The sequence below is a fragment of the Lissotriton vulgaris genome, chromosome 11 (assembly GCF_964263255.1).
Source record: "Lissotriton vulgaris chromosome 11, aLisVul1.2, whole genome shotgun sequence".
NCBI classification, from domain to species: Eukaryota; Metazoa; Chordata; class Amphibia; order Caudata; family Salamandridae; genus Lissotriton; species Lissotriton vulgaris.
In genome coordinates, this window is record NC_141699.1 from 218,983,703 (window position 1) to 218,997,954 (window position 14,252).

Sequence of the window (14,252 nt, forward strand, 5' to 3'; positions counted from 1 at the left end):
GTACCCCTAGTGTGCTAGTGCGTGGAAGCAAGAGCGAAGCGAGAGAGGTTTGGGGAGAGAAGAGAAACCACATCTGCAACAGCTGGTTCTTGCACGGTACCACAAACCACAGTACATTTTTGTAATCCCCCATGTGTGCAAAAGAGAATCTAAAGATAGATACAAAAAAACATGTTTTTACCATCCATTTATAATATTTCTACTCCTGTGTTATTGCCATCAGAGAGGTATTGCACTCTTGCAGATTTTTTCCTACGGGAAGGTCTGAAAGAAATTGCTGATAATTAAATACCCATGCCATGGAATTTTCATAATGCTCACTAAGTGCGCTTTACTCTGATGTCAAAAGAGACGCCGCTGTCACAGGCGACAGCTCAGTGCAAATGAACATTAAAACAGCCCCATACAATCATGTATAAATTAAGTTTTGTATTTTGAAGCTCCTACCGTAAACAAGCAACAAAAAGACACGCTCTGTTGTGGGGGAGGGGTAGGAGCATTGAAGCGCAAGATGGAGAGGTGGAGCAAGGTGCGCGCGTTTGTGCGCTTAACCACACGCTCTATGCCTCAAACAAAGCTTTGTTTGGCTTTTTGAAGCCCACTGACTAAAAGTCTCGCCAGTGGAGCGCATGCGCTGGCTCAGGCGAGACCTAAAAAGGGATACACCCCACACATCTATCAATCTAGATATAATCACCAGGTCTTATTCCCTGAATCCATTCCATGAGTTCCTGCAAACCATTGAAGTTTTTCATGAAGTTCCCAGATCACAATGGGGCTTCTCCAGTTATTCTCTGTCTCCATTCAATATGGTGCATGGCCACATTCCAGGCTTTCATAAACACGCATACTGTGCATATCACCCATCCATATCCATATTAATATAATAAAGAGAGAGCCCAAACCTTTGAGGCGGGTAATCTAAGGAACCACAGAACCAATCACAACACCCAATACAGCGTTGGAAAGGGCAGTTGCAGCAGAAGGACATAGGCTATGCAGATGCCCATCATATACATTTAACCCCTTCGATGCTTATGACGGAACGGTTCCATCATCAGCGTCAGTTTGGCTGTGCTGATGACGGAACCGTTCCGTCATGACCACATCTGTTTTTCGAATCTTCAGCAAGCGCGAAAATTCGCGCTGAAGAAGTTAAAAGGTAAAAGAACCATGCCAGCAAAGTAGTCCCTTGTGGGCGTGTCTGCGTTGTGCTGTGGGCGTGTGCTGGGGGCGTGACCAACGCTGGGGGTTGTGCGGTACGTTCCGCCCTTCATGCCATGTCTCATATTGTGTGCTAATCCCACCCTGCTCCCTTTAAATACCCCTGCACCCCATAATCATAACCCACTCTTACTCCTTAACATACCCCTACACCCTTAAACACTAACCCATCTTAACCCTATGAATATACCCTGTACCCCAAAACCCAAACCTATCCCTAAACACTAAAAATACCCCTATGCCCCAAAACCCAAACCTAGCCCTGAATCCTATAAATACCCCTGTACCTCAAAACCCAAACCTACCCCTGAACCCTAAAAATACCCCTGTACCCCAAAACCCAAACCTAGCCCTGAACCCTAACAATACCACTGTACCCCAAACCCCAAACCTACCCCTGAACCCTAAAATACCCCTGTACCCCAAAACACAAACCTAGCCCTGAACCCTTAAAATACCCCTGTACCCCAAAACCCAAACATACCCCTGAACCCTAAAAATACCCCTGTACCCCAAAACCTAAACCTAGCCCTGAACCCTACAATAACACTGTACCCCAAAACCCAAACCTACCCCTGAACCCTAAAATACCCCTGTTCCCCAAAACCCAAACCTAGCCCTGAACCCTAAAAATACCTCTGTACCCCAAAACTCAAACCTAGCCTTGATCCCTTAAAATACCCCTGTACCCCAAAACCCAAACCTACCCCTGAACCCTAAAAATACCCCTCTACCCCAAAACCCTAACCTAGCCCTGAACCCTAAAAATACCTCTGTACCCCAAAACCCATACCTACCCCTAAACCCTAAAACTACCCTTGTACCCCAGAACCCAAAGCTATATCTGAACCCTTAAAATACCCAAACACCTCAAAACTTATACCTCCGTACCCCAAAACATATACCCCTATACCCATACTTACCTTATCCAAACATTAAAAAAAACATGCTTTTACCATTCATGCATTTACAACGAATTTCGTTGTAAATGTATGTGTGGTAAAAGCATATAAAATGTAATGCCATGCGTTATAATGGCATTGCGGAGTCACAGTACTTTCTTAATGAAAGTATGCGGAATGATGGTATGCGGAAAGAAAGTTGCGGAATAATGGGTGTAAGTACATTGGTGGCACGGCAGTCCACATCTCCAGCAACATACTCATATTTTTTCACCACCCATTTGAAAAATGCACAGGTCTCTCTCATTGATGGCTAGCACCAACATACACTTTTAGACACACCTCCCGCCACAAGTTCTAGAATTGCGAACTTTAGAGCTGGGGAGCTACGTTCGAATCTCGGCATCAGCTCAACATCCTGTTATTCCAGGCAAATCGCTTTGTCTCCCCGTGCCTACCACAAATGAATGTGTTCTTCTGTAATGTACATTGTGCTCATGCCATGTTGTAGAGTTCACTCTATATAATATTGCAAGGGAAAATAAAGTAGGGAAACTCGAGTTCACACACTACTGAACGCGCACTCTTGAGTGCATCAGCAGTGCACTGTGAATCGGAGCGTTTCACAGGCCTGTCACAGATAAGAAATGCTATCAAAACAAAATCCTACAAAACAATATACTACTGGCCGGCAGCAATTCATACCCGGACAACATCGGGACAGGCTGCTAGTGTCTCATAATTTACTAATGAATTCTCAAACATGTTTCATCCTTCACCTTAAAGGCCCATTTATTAATCTCTGTCATTTATCACTATCAAGAGTGCCACCTGCGAATAATTACATAGGTTCATAGGACGATCCCACCACAGTAAATGTTGTTTAGTGCAATCCTGGGCACACCGCCTTTCCACAGGAAACTCTGTAAGACAGCATTCACTTATTTGAAAAAAACATATGGGATCCAAAAGTGAGCATTTAAAAAGAAAACGAGGAACACCTGATGCTAATGGATCAAGTATTAAGATAAACAATATTGGAGAGAGTGGAACCACTGTTGGTCCCGCTTTGCAGCAGGAAAGTATGTGACAACATTCCCTTCACCCTAACACTGGCCAATAGGGAGTTACACAGGAGTTTGATACATGTCAAGATATTATGACCCTGGTCCATTTTTCCAACAGTGGTAATTAAGCAACCACTTGAAAGAGTCAAAGCCTTTCGGCATCACTGACAATATTGTAATTGGTTCAGTCACCCATCTAATCAAAGCAATTGTGTAGTCTTCCAAATTTCACTCTAAAGGCTCTATTTGGCATGAACCTCGATTTATCAGGGCTTATCAGAGCTTCTACCACCCTTGCGGGAGGCTTGGACACATTTTGGTAAGGGTTTTAGTATCAAAATGTATTGGAAAACTTGTCAGTAGGATGCGCATCTGGCTTTAAAGTTACTTTTTCTAAAGATAAGAACCACAATGCCCCATTCTTATATATTCTGGTATTATTTCCTCATGCAGCACATCACAGAAGGCGTTTGTGAGGAAAGGCACAATATGACCATGCATCTTCTTAAGTAGGTCCAATGGGAGACCATTGTGTCTTAGGAACTTCCCCAATTGAAAGTTGGAAAAAGCCTCCATAACCTCATCGTGTGTGTTTTCTGCTTCAAATCTTTCCCTATTGCCCTTTTCCAACACTAGAAGGTCCTCTACAAAGGTTCAAATATACTCATTGTTTTTTGGGGATTTTGGTGAGTCATAGAAGAACCAGATATAATCTGCAGATATGCACACAAATGTATCAATATTACCAACCCATACTTATCCACTATTTCTCAAATTCACCTGTTCACCTAATCTTTCCTGCCCAGCCACACCCAACAGTTTGTCTGCCTTTTTTCTTGTATTATATGGATGTCGCTGTGCATCCATATATTGTCCCATAGCTTCATTTTCTGCTAGCTTACTGCTTTCTCTCATTTCACAGTTATATGTCTCTGTAATACATCACCAACTCTCACTTCTCTTTTGATATTTAGATCGTCATCTTTGAACAGGAGAATTTCCAAGGCCGCAGTCACGAACTTAATGCCCCATGTACCAGTTTGAAGGAGGCTGGAATGGAGAAGGTTGGCTCCATCTTGGTACACTCTGGACCGTATGTATCTTTTCACCTAATGTGCTTACACGCTAAGGGAAGAATTGCAAATTTGGACAGATTGTGTTGAGCAGGCTACTATGGCTGATGTGCAAAGACCTACTATGGAATAAATCTCATCCCAACTGGAACCAAATATCATTGGCTGGGTATTATGACTCAACATAGACTGTCTCTTGAAAATTATATAATTGAATGCATACTGTGAAATTCAAATGACAGTACACCACTAACTACAATTGAAGGAAGAGGCTGTAGTGCTATGTTACCATGTCTTTAGCGCATCCTTTAGCGGGTGTGCCTCGGATATCGAGGTAGGAATATCGATGTCCCCAAACATCATGGACACAATATCGAAGGACAAAATATCAAAAGATAAGTAACTAAGGATTTTCCATACCTACCTACCTCCACATATATATATATATATATACACATACATACATACATATATATATATATATATATATATATATATATATATATATTCAAAGTGCATGGATGTTGAGATAAGAATAGTAAGTCTATACTTCCTGTATTTGTACTTACCTTTCTATGATTTCTCGCTTGAGATTCTGTCTATGATATTAGTGTATCTCGATAGTCCTAGCCACAATATTACATAGTACAGACCATTAGGGAAGAGTCATACTTCATTTTTTTGGGGGATTGAATGTTCTATGCAGCCATCTAAAATATCATTTTTTGGATGGGAAGTCCTGCCTAAAAGTTTAGTTGTCATGCCCTTTTTTTGAAGTCTAAATACACCCATGACTAGAATTTAAGTGGTAAATGACTGCCACAAACAAGCATTGACAAAACCATTCATTCTGGCTTTAATGCCCTAACATACTAATTGCAGACATGCAGATTACCATTTGGCCTTCAGCTTGGCTAATACTTGTTAAAGTACAATAAACTTCCTTCTTTGTCCTTCCTTCTCTAACTTACTAAGTTATGTCACCTGTACCCCAACAGATACAAAGTCATTTCTTTTTCTTTATTGAAAATAGATCCAAGGTTCTTGAAGAAATGTTCTGCTTGATTCAATTGCAGCTGCAGGGCATTTTCACATCTTTCGAGTAAAACTGAATCACCAGCATATAGTACTACTTGATATGATTGGCATTTACTTTTGGAAAGGCCTGTGCTTCTTCCCTCAGTATATCCAAGAAATCATTGATAGACAATCCGAAGAGCACTAGGATTAGCAGGAATCCTTGCTTGACTCCCCTGGTCATCAAAAATCTCCTGGGTAAAGTGCTTAATTTGCAAAAGAATGAGTGCTGATCTCTGGAGTTCTGCTCAGAAGCCTGTGGCTGGTGCAATTAAACGTTGGCACGCCGGGTACCAACAAACCGTTGACCTTCCACCAACTGACCAAAGAACTATGATCCTCCTCCCTCTTCCTCACAGACTCCCCCCCACCCCCTCCCCTGGATCCGCAGAGGCAACAGTGGAGAATGCTCCTTCTCACACCCGGCGGTCAAAGCCTGGAACGACCTTCCACTGCACGTTAGGACCGCCTCCTCGCTCCGGGAATCCAGGAAAGGATTCAAGACGAGGCTGTTCAAATGAACAGATCACCACAAAGCAGTTAGCAACTAGAATGCCTTGAGACCCGCATGGGTGAATTGCAGCGCTCTATAAATCTGGATTGATTGATTCTTGAATCCACTGTATTATAATGAACTACCAACCATTGCCTGCACTTTTATCCCAGTCATTCAGATCCCTGCTTTCTACCTTTGTGATGTTTTTGTCACCCTTCTTAGTGCACACACCGCCATGCACTCCCGCCCGCTTGAACATATACACAATTCCTCCCCAATGAAACTCTGGAGGCATATTTATGGGGAAAAACCGTTGCAGGTTTATTTCATACAACACACGTATGACGTTTTAAGGTGGGTCATCTTACAGGCGATCCAAAGCAGGCAGCCCCTTGCTGTCCCGCATGCCTAAGGAGCCATCTTGCACGGCGAGTCGATGCTCTGACGGTGCAGCACATTACCAACTTCGTTATACTCCCGCCCCCCCTGTCGGGGCGGAGCGGTGTGTCACACCCCCGGTCGGTTCAGGCCCCCGACCGCCCGAAGGACTAACGGGGCGCCGTCGCGGTTTCCCAGAACCTCCATCGGCTCCTGGTCCTTGGCTCAGGCACCCTTACTGTGCCAGGCAGGTACCCTTACTGTACCCTTCTGCCGCAGAGGTACCCTTACTGTACCCGTCTGCTTTCAGATCGCCCTGTAACTCCGCCTGCAACACAAAGAATACATTACAACATTCTATTACTTCGCGCCGTTGCTCAAGCTGCTGGTCAGGGTCAGGGTGGGAACAGCGCTTGAGCCGCGAGCAGACTGAGGATGAGAGAGTCCGAGCATTGGCCACCACGGTAGTTATAGGGGGGGTTTGCCCCTCCCACATGTAGGCCCTCCCCTGGCCTGTGGATGGTAGACACGGGGCGGGGCGCCCCACCAGTGCCGGCTGGAGTTTTGCCGGATGGGACTAAGGCGCTGCCCCGCCCATGTTCCCCTGCGGGTCACGCGGTCAGTGGCATAGTGCCCACACCGCCATGCACTCCTGCCCGCTTGAACATATACACAATTCCTCCCCAATGAAACTCTGGAGGCATATTTATGGGAAAAAACCGTTGCAGGTTTATTTCATACAACACACGTATGACGTTTTAAGGTGGGTCATCTTACAGGCGATCCAAAGCAGGCAGCCCCTCGCTGTCCCGCATGCCTAAGGAGCCATCTTGCACGGCGAGTCGATGCTCTGACGGTGCAGCACATTACCAACTTCGTTATACTCCCGCCCCCCCTGTCGGGGCGGAGCGGTGTGGCACACCCCCGGTCGGTTCAGGTCCCCCGACCGCCTGAAGGACTAACGGGGCGCCGTCGCGGTTTCCCGGAACCTCCTTCGGCTCCTGGTCCTTGGCTCAGGCACCCTCACTGTGTCAGGCAGAGGTACCCTTACTGTACCCTTCTGCAGCAGAGGTACCCTTACTGTACCCGTCTGCTTCCAGATCGCCCTGTAACTCCGCCACAGCTCTGGAGGAGGCTTCCGTCGATGACAGAGCCCCCCACCCACCTAGCTACTTCCCGTCGCTGTTTCGTACCTCTTGTACGTCCGGGGGGAATATGTCCACTCCCAATCTAGACCAGTGTACCCTGTCTTTGTCGTCGTACCCTTCAGTTGTCTCTTGTATTGGTACTTGCCTAATGAAACCCAGGCCTCTCTTCCCCTGAACTTCTGCATGGGTATTTATGGGAAAAAACCGTTGCAGGTTTATTTCATACAACACACGTATGACGTTTTAAGGTGGGTCATCTTACAGGCGATCCAAAGCAGGCAGCCCCTCGCTGTCGCGCATGCCTAAGGAGCCATCTTGCACGGCGAGTCGATGCTCTGACGGTGCAGCACATTACCAACTTCGTTATACTCCCGCCCCCCCTGTCGGGGCGGAGCGGTGTGGCACACCCCCGGTCGGTTCAGGCCCCCCGACCGCCCGAAGGACTAACGGGGCGCCGTCGCGGTTTCCCAGAACCTCCTTCGGCTCCTGGGACTTGGCTCAGGCACCCTTACTGTGCCAGGCAGGTACCCTTACTGTACCCTTCTGCCGCAGAGGTACCCTTACTGCACCCGTCTGCTTCTAGATCGCCCTGTAACTCCGCCTGCAACACAAAGAATACATTACAACATTCTATTACTTCGCGCCGTTGCTCAAGCTGCTGGTCAGGGTCAGGGTGGGAACAGCGCTTGAGCCGCGAGCAGACTGAGGATGAGAGAGGCCGAGCCATGGCCACCACGGTAGTTATAGGGGGGGGTTCGCCCCTCCCACATGTAGGCCCTCCCCTGGCCTGTGGATGGTAGACATGGGGCGGGGCGCCCCACCAGTGCCGGCTGGAGTTTTGCCGGATGGGACTAAGGCGCTGCCCCGCCCATGTTCCCCTGCGGGTCACGCGGTCAGTGGCATAGTGCCCACACCGCCATGCACTCCTGCCCGCTTGAACATATACACACTTCCTCCCCAATGAAACTCTGGAGGCATATTTATGGGAAAAAACTGTTGCAGGTTTATTTCATACAACACACGTATGACGTTTTAAGGTGGGTCATCTTACAGGCGATCCAAAGCAGGCAGCCCCTCGCTGTCCCGCATGCCTAAGGAGTCATCTTGCACGGCGAGTCGATGCTCTGACGGTGCAGCACATTACCAACTTCGTTATACTCTCGCCCCCCCTGTCGGGGCGGAGCGGTGTGGCACACCCCCGGTCGGTTCAGGTCCCCCGACCGCCTGAAGGACTAACGGGGCGCCGTCGCGGTTTCCCGGAACCTCCTTCGGCTCCTGGTCCTTGGCTCAGGCACCCTTACTGTGCCAGGCAGAGGTACCCTTACTGTACCCGTCTGCTTCCAGATCGCCCTGTAACTCCGCCACAGCTCTGGAGGAGGCTTCCGTCGATGACAGAGCCCCCCACCCACCTTGCTACTTCCCGTCGCTGTTTCGTACCTCTTGTACGTCCGGGGGGAATATGTCCACTCCCAATCTAGACCAGTGTACCCTGTCTTTGTCGTCGTACCCTTCTGTTGTCTCTTGTATTGGTACTTGCCTAATGAAACCCAGGCCTCTCTTCCCCTGAACTTCTGCATGGGTCCGTTGACCATCCTGCGGAATGTTCTACAGCTATTGGTGATCTAGCCGTGCGAGTGCCACCCTCAGACAGCAGGAACTCGCCCGCTCCTAACCTTGCCCATCGCTACCAAGGCCTCCTGCATGCTACCCTTCAGTTCTTCTTGTAGGAGTGCATGTCTAAGGACACCCAGGCCTCTCTGCAATAGCTTCCAAAGTTACTATGCAATGGCTCAAACCTGCAAGCCAGGGTCATTTCCCAGAACCTCTTTGTTCATTTTAAGACGCTGCCCGGGTCTAATCCAAAGTGGCATAGTTGTCTGGTTAGCCGAATTGCTAGCATTCCTCCTATCACCTTTGGGTCTTTGAGCAGCTCTTGACCTGCACTCCCTTCGCCTGCCCCCAAAATACTAAGGGTACTGTCAACTCCAGGGGTTATAAGTATTTACGGTTACCCCAGTTCGAAATTTAACACTCAGAAATTCGCTTTCTGGCTCCTCTCCAGAAGTCATTTCTTAGCTCGCCTGAAGCCTGATTACTAACTCTTTCTCACTCTGTAAACTTGAAAGGAGGTTACTTCAGATTATCATATTTGTTCACCCTTCCTTGTTTTGCTCGTTTTCTTGCTGTGTGAGCACAGCATCAGTGGTAATTATGACAATGGATTTACAGTCAAATTGTCCTTCCAGTTTTATGTTGTGGACATGGCATCATTGCTAGAGGCCTTTCCAAGTTTTGAAGCACCAATGTTAATAACATATCGTTGTTCAATGCCATCCCCCTACACCTCGAGAAATCCCCCTGTTCAAGCGTTACCGATTTTCCAAACAATGCCTTATTGCTTTGAGAAGACAGGAGGGGTAGTAACACGCAAAGATTAATGCTGTCCTAGAGCATAAACCCTCACAATGGGATAAGGCATGCCAGTTCATTTAGAGAAGTGGGCATTTTCGTCTACCGAAGTAGCATTTTAGGGTCACAGGATTACGTGAAACAGTATTTTTCCTTTATCGATAACTTATTAAAAGCCATGCATGGAGTGAGTGCCAAGGAACAAGATCAGTTATGGTAATCCTTGGAGTTGTGCAAACTTTACCCCCTTGAGTGCACACATTTACTGGAACAGCTGCACATCCCAGCATTATTCTTGGGAATGGAGCTACATCTAAATGTGACAAGGAAGATGCTGTTAGCCAAATTGACAGGTGAAGAGGTTACTATAGCCTTCGCCTCGTAAACTCTATCCCAACCCGGACTGGATTACTATCCATTAAGAGAGATGTCCTGGCCTGCGCTCTGGAGTGTGTATGTCCTGCAGAATATTCGTGAATCGCAATGTTCATGTTACATGGCAAATAGGCCCTATGCATGGCCCACTGGGTTGGTTGCATACCCTTGCATTATGCAGGATCCACATGTCTCTAGTGACTTACACTTAGTGCCTGAGTTGAGTTTCGTGGATGGATTACGCCTTCCCACATATGACACACACACGTTTGCTCCTATTACCAATGTGTTATGGGGTTTGTAAATACCAACTGCTACATCAGGCCATACTCACTGCACTTAAATTCGTCAGGGGTGAAACATGGGGCACTCCCTAACACCAAATCAAATTGCGATTATCATTGGATAGTAATATGTGTCATTATCACGTCTTGCCTGCAGCGTCTTAATTCAGACAATCCTACAAGATGGTGGGATTCGCAGAATCCTAATCGTATGGATCTGATTTTTTTTTTTTTTTTTTATGGGAAAAAAACGTTGCAGGTTTGCGCTTGAGCCGCGAGCAGACTGAGGATGAGAGAGGCCGAGCCTTGGCCACCACGGTAGTTATAGGGGGGGGGTTCGCCCCTCCCACATGTAGGCCCTCCCCTGGCCTGTGGATGGTAGACACGGGGCGGGGCGCCCCACCAGTGCCGGCTGGAGTTTTGCCGGATGGGACTAAGGCGCTGCCCCGCCCATGTTCCCCTGCGGGTCATGCGGTCAGCGGCATTTCCTCCGTCTTCGGATCTAGCGTGTTTTCCCTCTCAGTAAATATCAGAAAATTACGTGCTGGTCCCCAAAAATAAGTACTTTTGCCCCACACTGGAAACCACTGATTCAATTAAATTAAGCACTGCCTGGGTAGTAGCCCTTTTTTTTTAATTAACAGGCTTATACTGTTTAGGAACGGCACATCACTGAAATGAGATGAACTAGGTGAGCAGTCAAATCGCATTTCTTTAGCCTTCCCCAGAAATGTTCTCTTTGGACCACCTGAACGGTTAGGAGAATTAGAAGAAAGCAGCTTAGCAGGGCCTTCTTTCTGATGGCACATTTGTTCATCAGGAATTGTCAAATAAAAGCTTGGTCAACGGTAAAGAAACTTTCCCTGAATCCACCATACCAGGGCAGCACACGTGCGTTTTCTGTCTATGTGTTGACTCAATTCAATATGATTTTAGTGAAAGTCTCGCCTTCTTTATCTATGAAATATATGGGTGGGTAGCACTGGGGATCATGATTTTCGTTTCCTTTAGTTTAAGGGGGCATGGGTGTTTGTCCAAAAGGTTGAAAAGAATAGATTTGCTGTACAGTAATGGAATATTTATTCCAATATTTAGGTCCACTAAAGGTGATTTTATTTGAAACATTTATTTGGAATTAGATTTACACCCATGTGGTTCATATTCATTTCACCTCTAGAAGAAGATGCCTATCTAAGTCATGGTTAAAAAAGAAACCGTGCACAGCCTATGGGAACTTTAGAATCGAAGAGACGAAAAGAAAACCGAATTGAATTGAAGGATCAGAAAAATCGACCTTAAGTGATAAACCATTGGAAAATAGAGAAGGGAGGCATCACATTAACTTCCCATTTCTAGAATTATTAACGTTGAACTAGTTTGTGTTTTAAAGCAAATGAGTCCTAATATGCCACAAAAAGGTTCAACAGTTTTTTGATCACGAACACGTTTGGCCTTTATGTGAAACAAACAAAGTCGTTAAGTTATTTTGAACATGGACATGAGTGAACTGAAATCCTGTCTCTTCTCTCACAGCTGGGTCGGATACGAACATGCAAACTGCAAAGGGGAACAGTTTGTGTTCGAAAAGGGAGAGTACCCCCGCTGGGATTCCTGGACTAACAGCCGAAGAAGCGACAGCATTTCCTCCCTCCGACCCATCAAAGTGGTAAGAAAATTAATACTACCATACACTTTACAGGGGCGGTCGCTGATCTTTGAAAGAGGCGGGGCGCAATATTGCCTTCGAATTTCAGCAAACGAGTGCAACAAGCATGACGCATGATCTATTTCTTCTAAAAGTGTTGAGAGAAACCTTTTGAAAAACCTTGGGCCAAACGGCTCATTTTCAAACACAGTTTTCACAGTAATTAAAGCCACAGGCAATGAAAGGGCACTCAATAAATAATCAATCACTTTCACGTTCTGCCAAGCCAATGAAGCCTGACGCTTTTCTGGAGTTAACCACATTTCGAAATATGGCTTGGGTACCGCATATGTAAACAATTACCTCCAGTATATCAAGAGCAACATTTGGCTCCTCATCTCTCCCACATGACCTGGTTGCCCTCCCGTATGCCAAGAATTTCCTTCCAGTGACAGCCAATTGGTGCCTCCACCAGACAAGGATTGCCAGTATGACAGGGCCAGCAGCAGTCTCAAAAGTATAACACACACTCACACACACCCACCAACCCAGCCCCACACACATACACACACACGCACACATATTCTCATTCACAGTCTCACTCACATGCTTGCACAGTAACTCACATTGTCTCATACGCTCACACACATTCACACATGCTCACTGAGTGTCTCACATATATGCTCACTCACTCTCACTCACTCTCACTCATGCTCATAGTAAGTCACGCTAAATCAAATATTCATTCATACTTCCCCAACCTCACTCTCTCTCATTCTCTCACACACATACACATTTTCTTTCTCATATACTCCTAAACACTCAACCTCTCTTTCTCACTTAGGTGTTCTTAAATACTCACCCTGCTTTTTCACTTCCCCCTTCAGAAACATTGGGAAAAGGTTACGGCGATAGGCAGATGGGCACAAAGCCATAGTCACTGCAGGCCTCAGCCTAAAGCTCGCTGGGCTACCTATAAATATGATGTTATAGCGCATCATCAGAGGGGGAGGCTTGAGACTCAGTAGGTCAATGAGGACTGGGCTGTTACTGCCACTCTAGCCAATTTGTCTGGTTACTGGCGCAGGTGCCTCTATACTCATGCAACAGCCTTCACATAGACTACACTGCCTTAGACTGCTTGACTCCCGCTCGCTACATAGGTCGGAAATGTTTTAAAATTTTAGTATTAGTGAATAATAGTTTTTTTTTTACTGTTAGTATAGTTGAAAAAAATGACAGAAAATTGGGAGCGGGAGCCCCACTAGTAGTAGTAGTACTAGTAGTAATAACTTTATTCGGTTAGATATCCATCAAAGTATACCCAGCAACCATTAAAACAAGAGCACTAATAAGTAATAGACAAGGAGAATGGTACATTTCATTCACTTTCTAAGAAAGGGGAAGCTATATGCTCCAGATACAGCATAATCACGATGTCCTGGCTAAAAATGCAATAAAGGAATTCATTTAACCCCTTCACTGCGGTGGCAATTCCGCCGCAGTGCTAGGGGTTGGGAGGGCCGCGCGGCTCACCTGCGCTTGTGACGGAACCGCTCCGTCATGCGCCTCGGGTGAGCTGTGCTAGTGACGGAACGGTTCCGTCACGAACGCGCCCGCTCAATAGAACGCGCCGCGCAGGCGTGAAATTAGCGCCGTGTCGGCGCGGCGAGTGGGCCGTGACGGAACCGTTCCGTCACTAGCACAGCTCACCCGAGGCGCGTGACGGAACGGTTCCGTCATAAGCGCCGAACGGGTTAAAAAATCTAAAAGTTTGTTATACATTGTAGTATTCGCCCAGTAATGAAAATTACCAAATTGACCATACAAAATGCGACATTACTAAAGTGCAAGATAATATAAAAATATGTGTTATTTAGGGAACAAACAAAATAAATAGCTAAAATCCACCTGTACATTTACAGCGTTAGCCTCGGATGTGCATTAGAGACCGTGCAACAATTGCATAAAGTGACCGTACATAGTGCAAATGAATAATTAAGTTACAGTACAAGTAAAGCAATCAGCTAGTAACCATGGGAATCTATTACATTTAAAACTTTTAGACTCTTGTACCACATAGCTTGTAAAAATTTGCTAACAGCAAATACTATTTTCGGTGACGTGTTGCTTTTTAAAATCCTGAAAGCTTCCAGGTGACTACTGGTAGCCAA

The 14,252-nt window shown here is 46.3% G+C and overlaps 1 protein-coding gene across 2 annotated transcripts in view; it reads left to right on the forward strand.

Annotated features, from left to right (window-relative positions):
- The window catches only part of CRYBB2 (crystallin beta B2), a 65,494-nt gene that overhangs the window by 40,435 nt on the left and 10,807 nt on the right, over positions 1–14,252 (forward strand). For both annotated transcript variants that reach the window (XM_086944728.1, XM_086944727.1), the window contains exons 3-4: positions 4,168–4,286; positions 11,967–12,099. In XM_086944728.1, the coding sequence (XP_086800854.1) occupies positions 4,168–4,286; positions 11,967–12,099 (252 nt within the window). The remainder of the gene's footprint in view (positions 1–4,167; positions 4,287–11,966; positions 12,100–14,252) is intronic.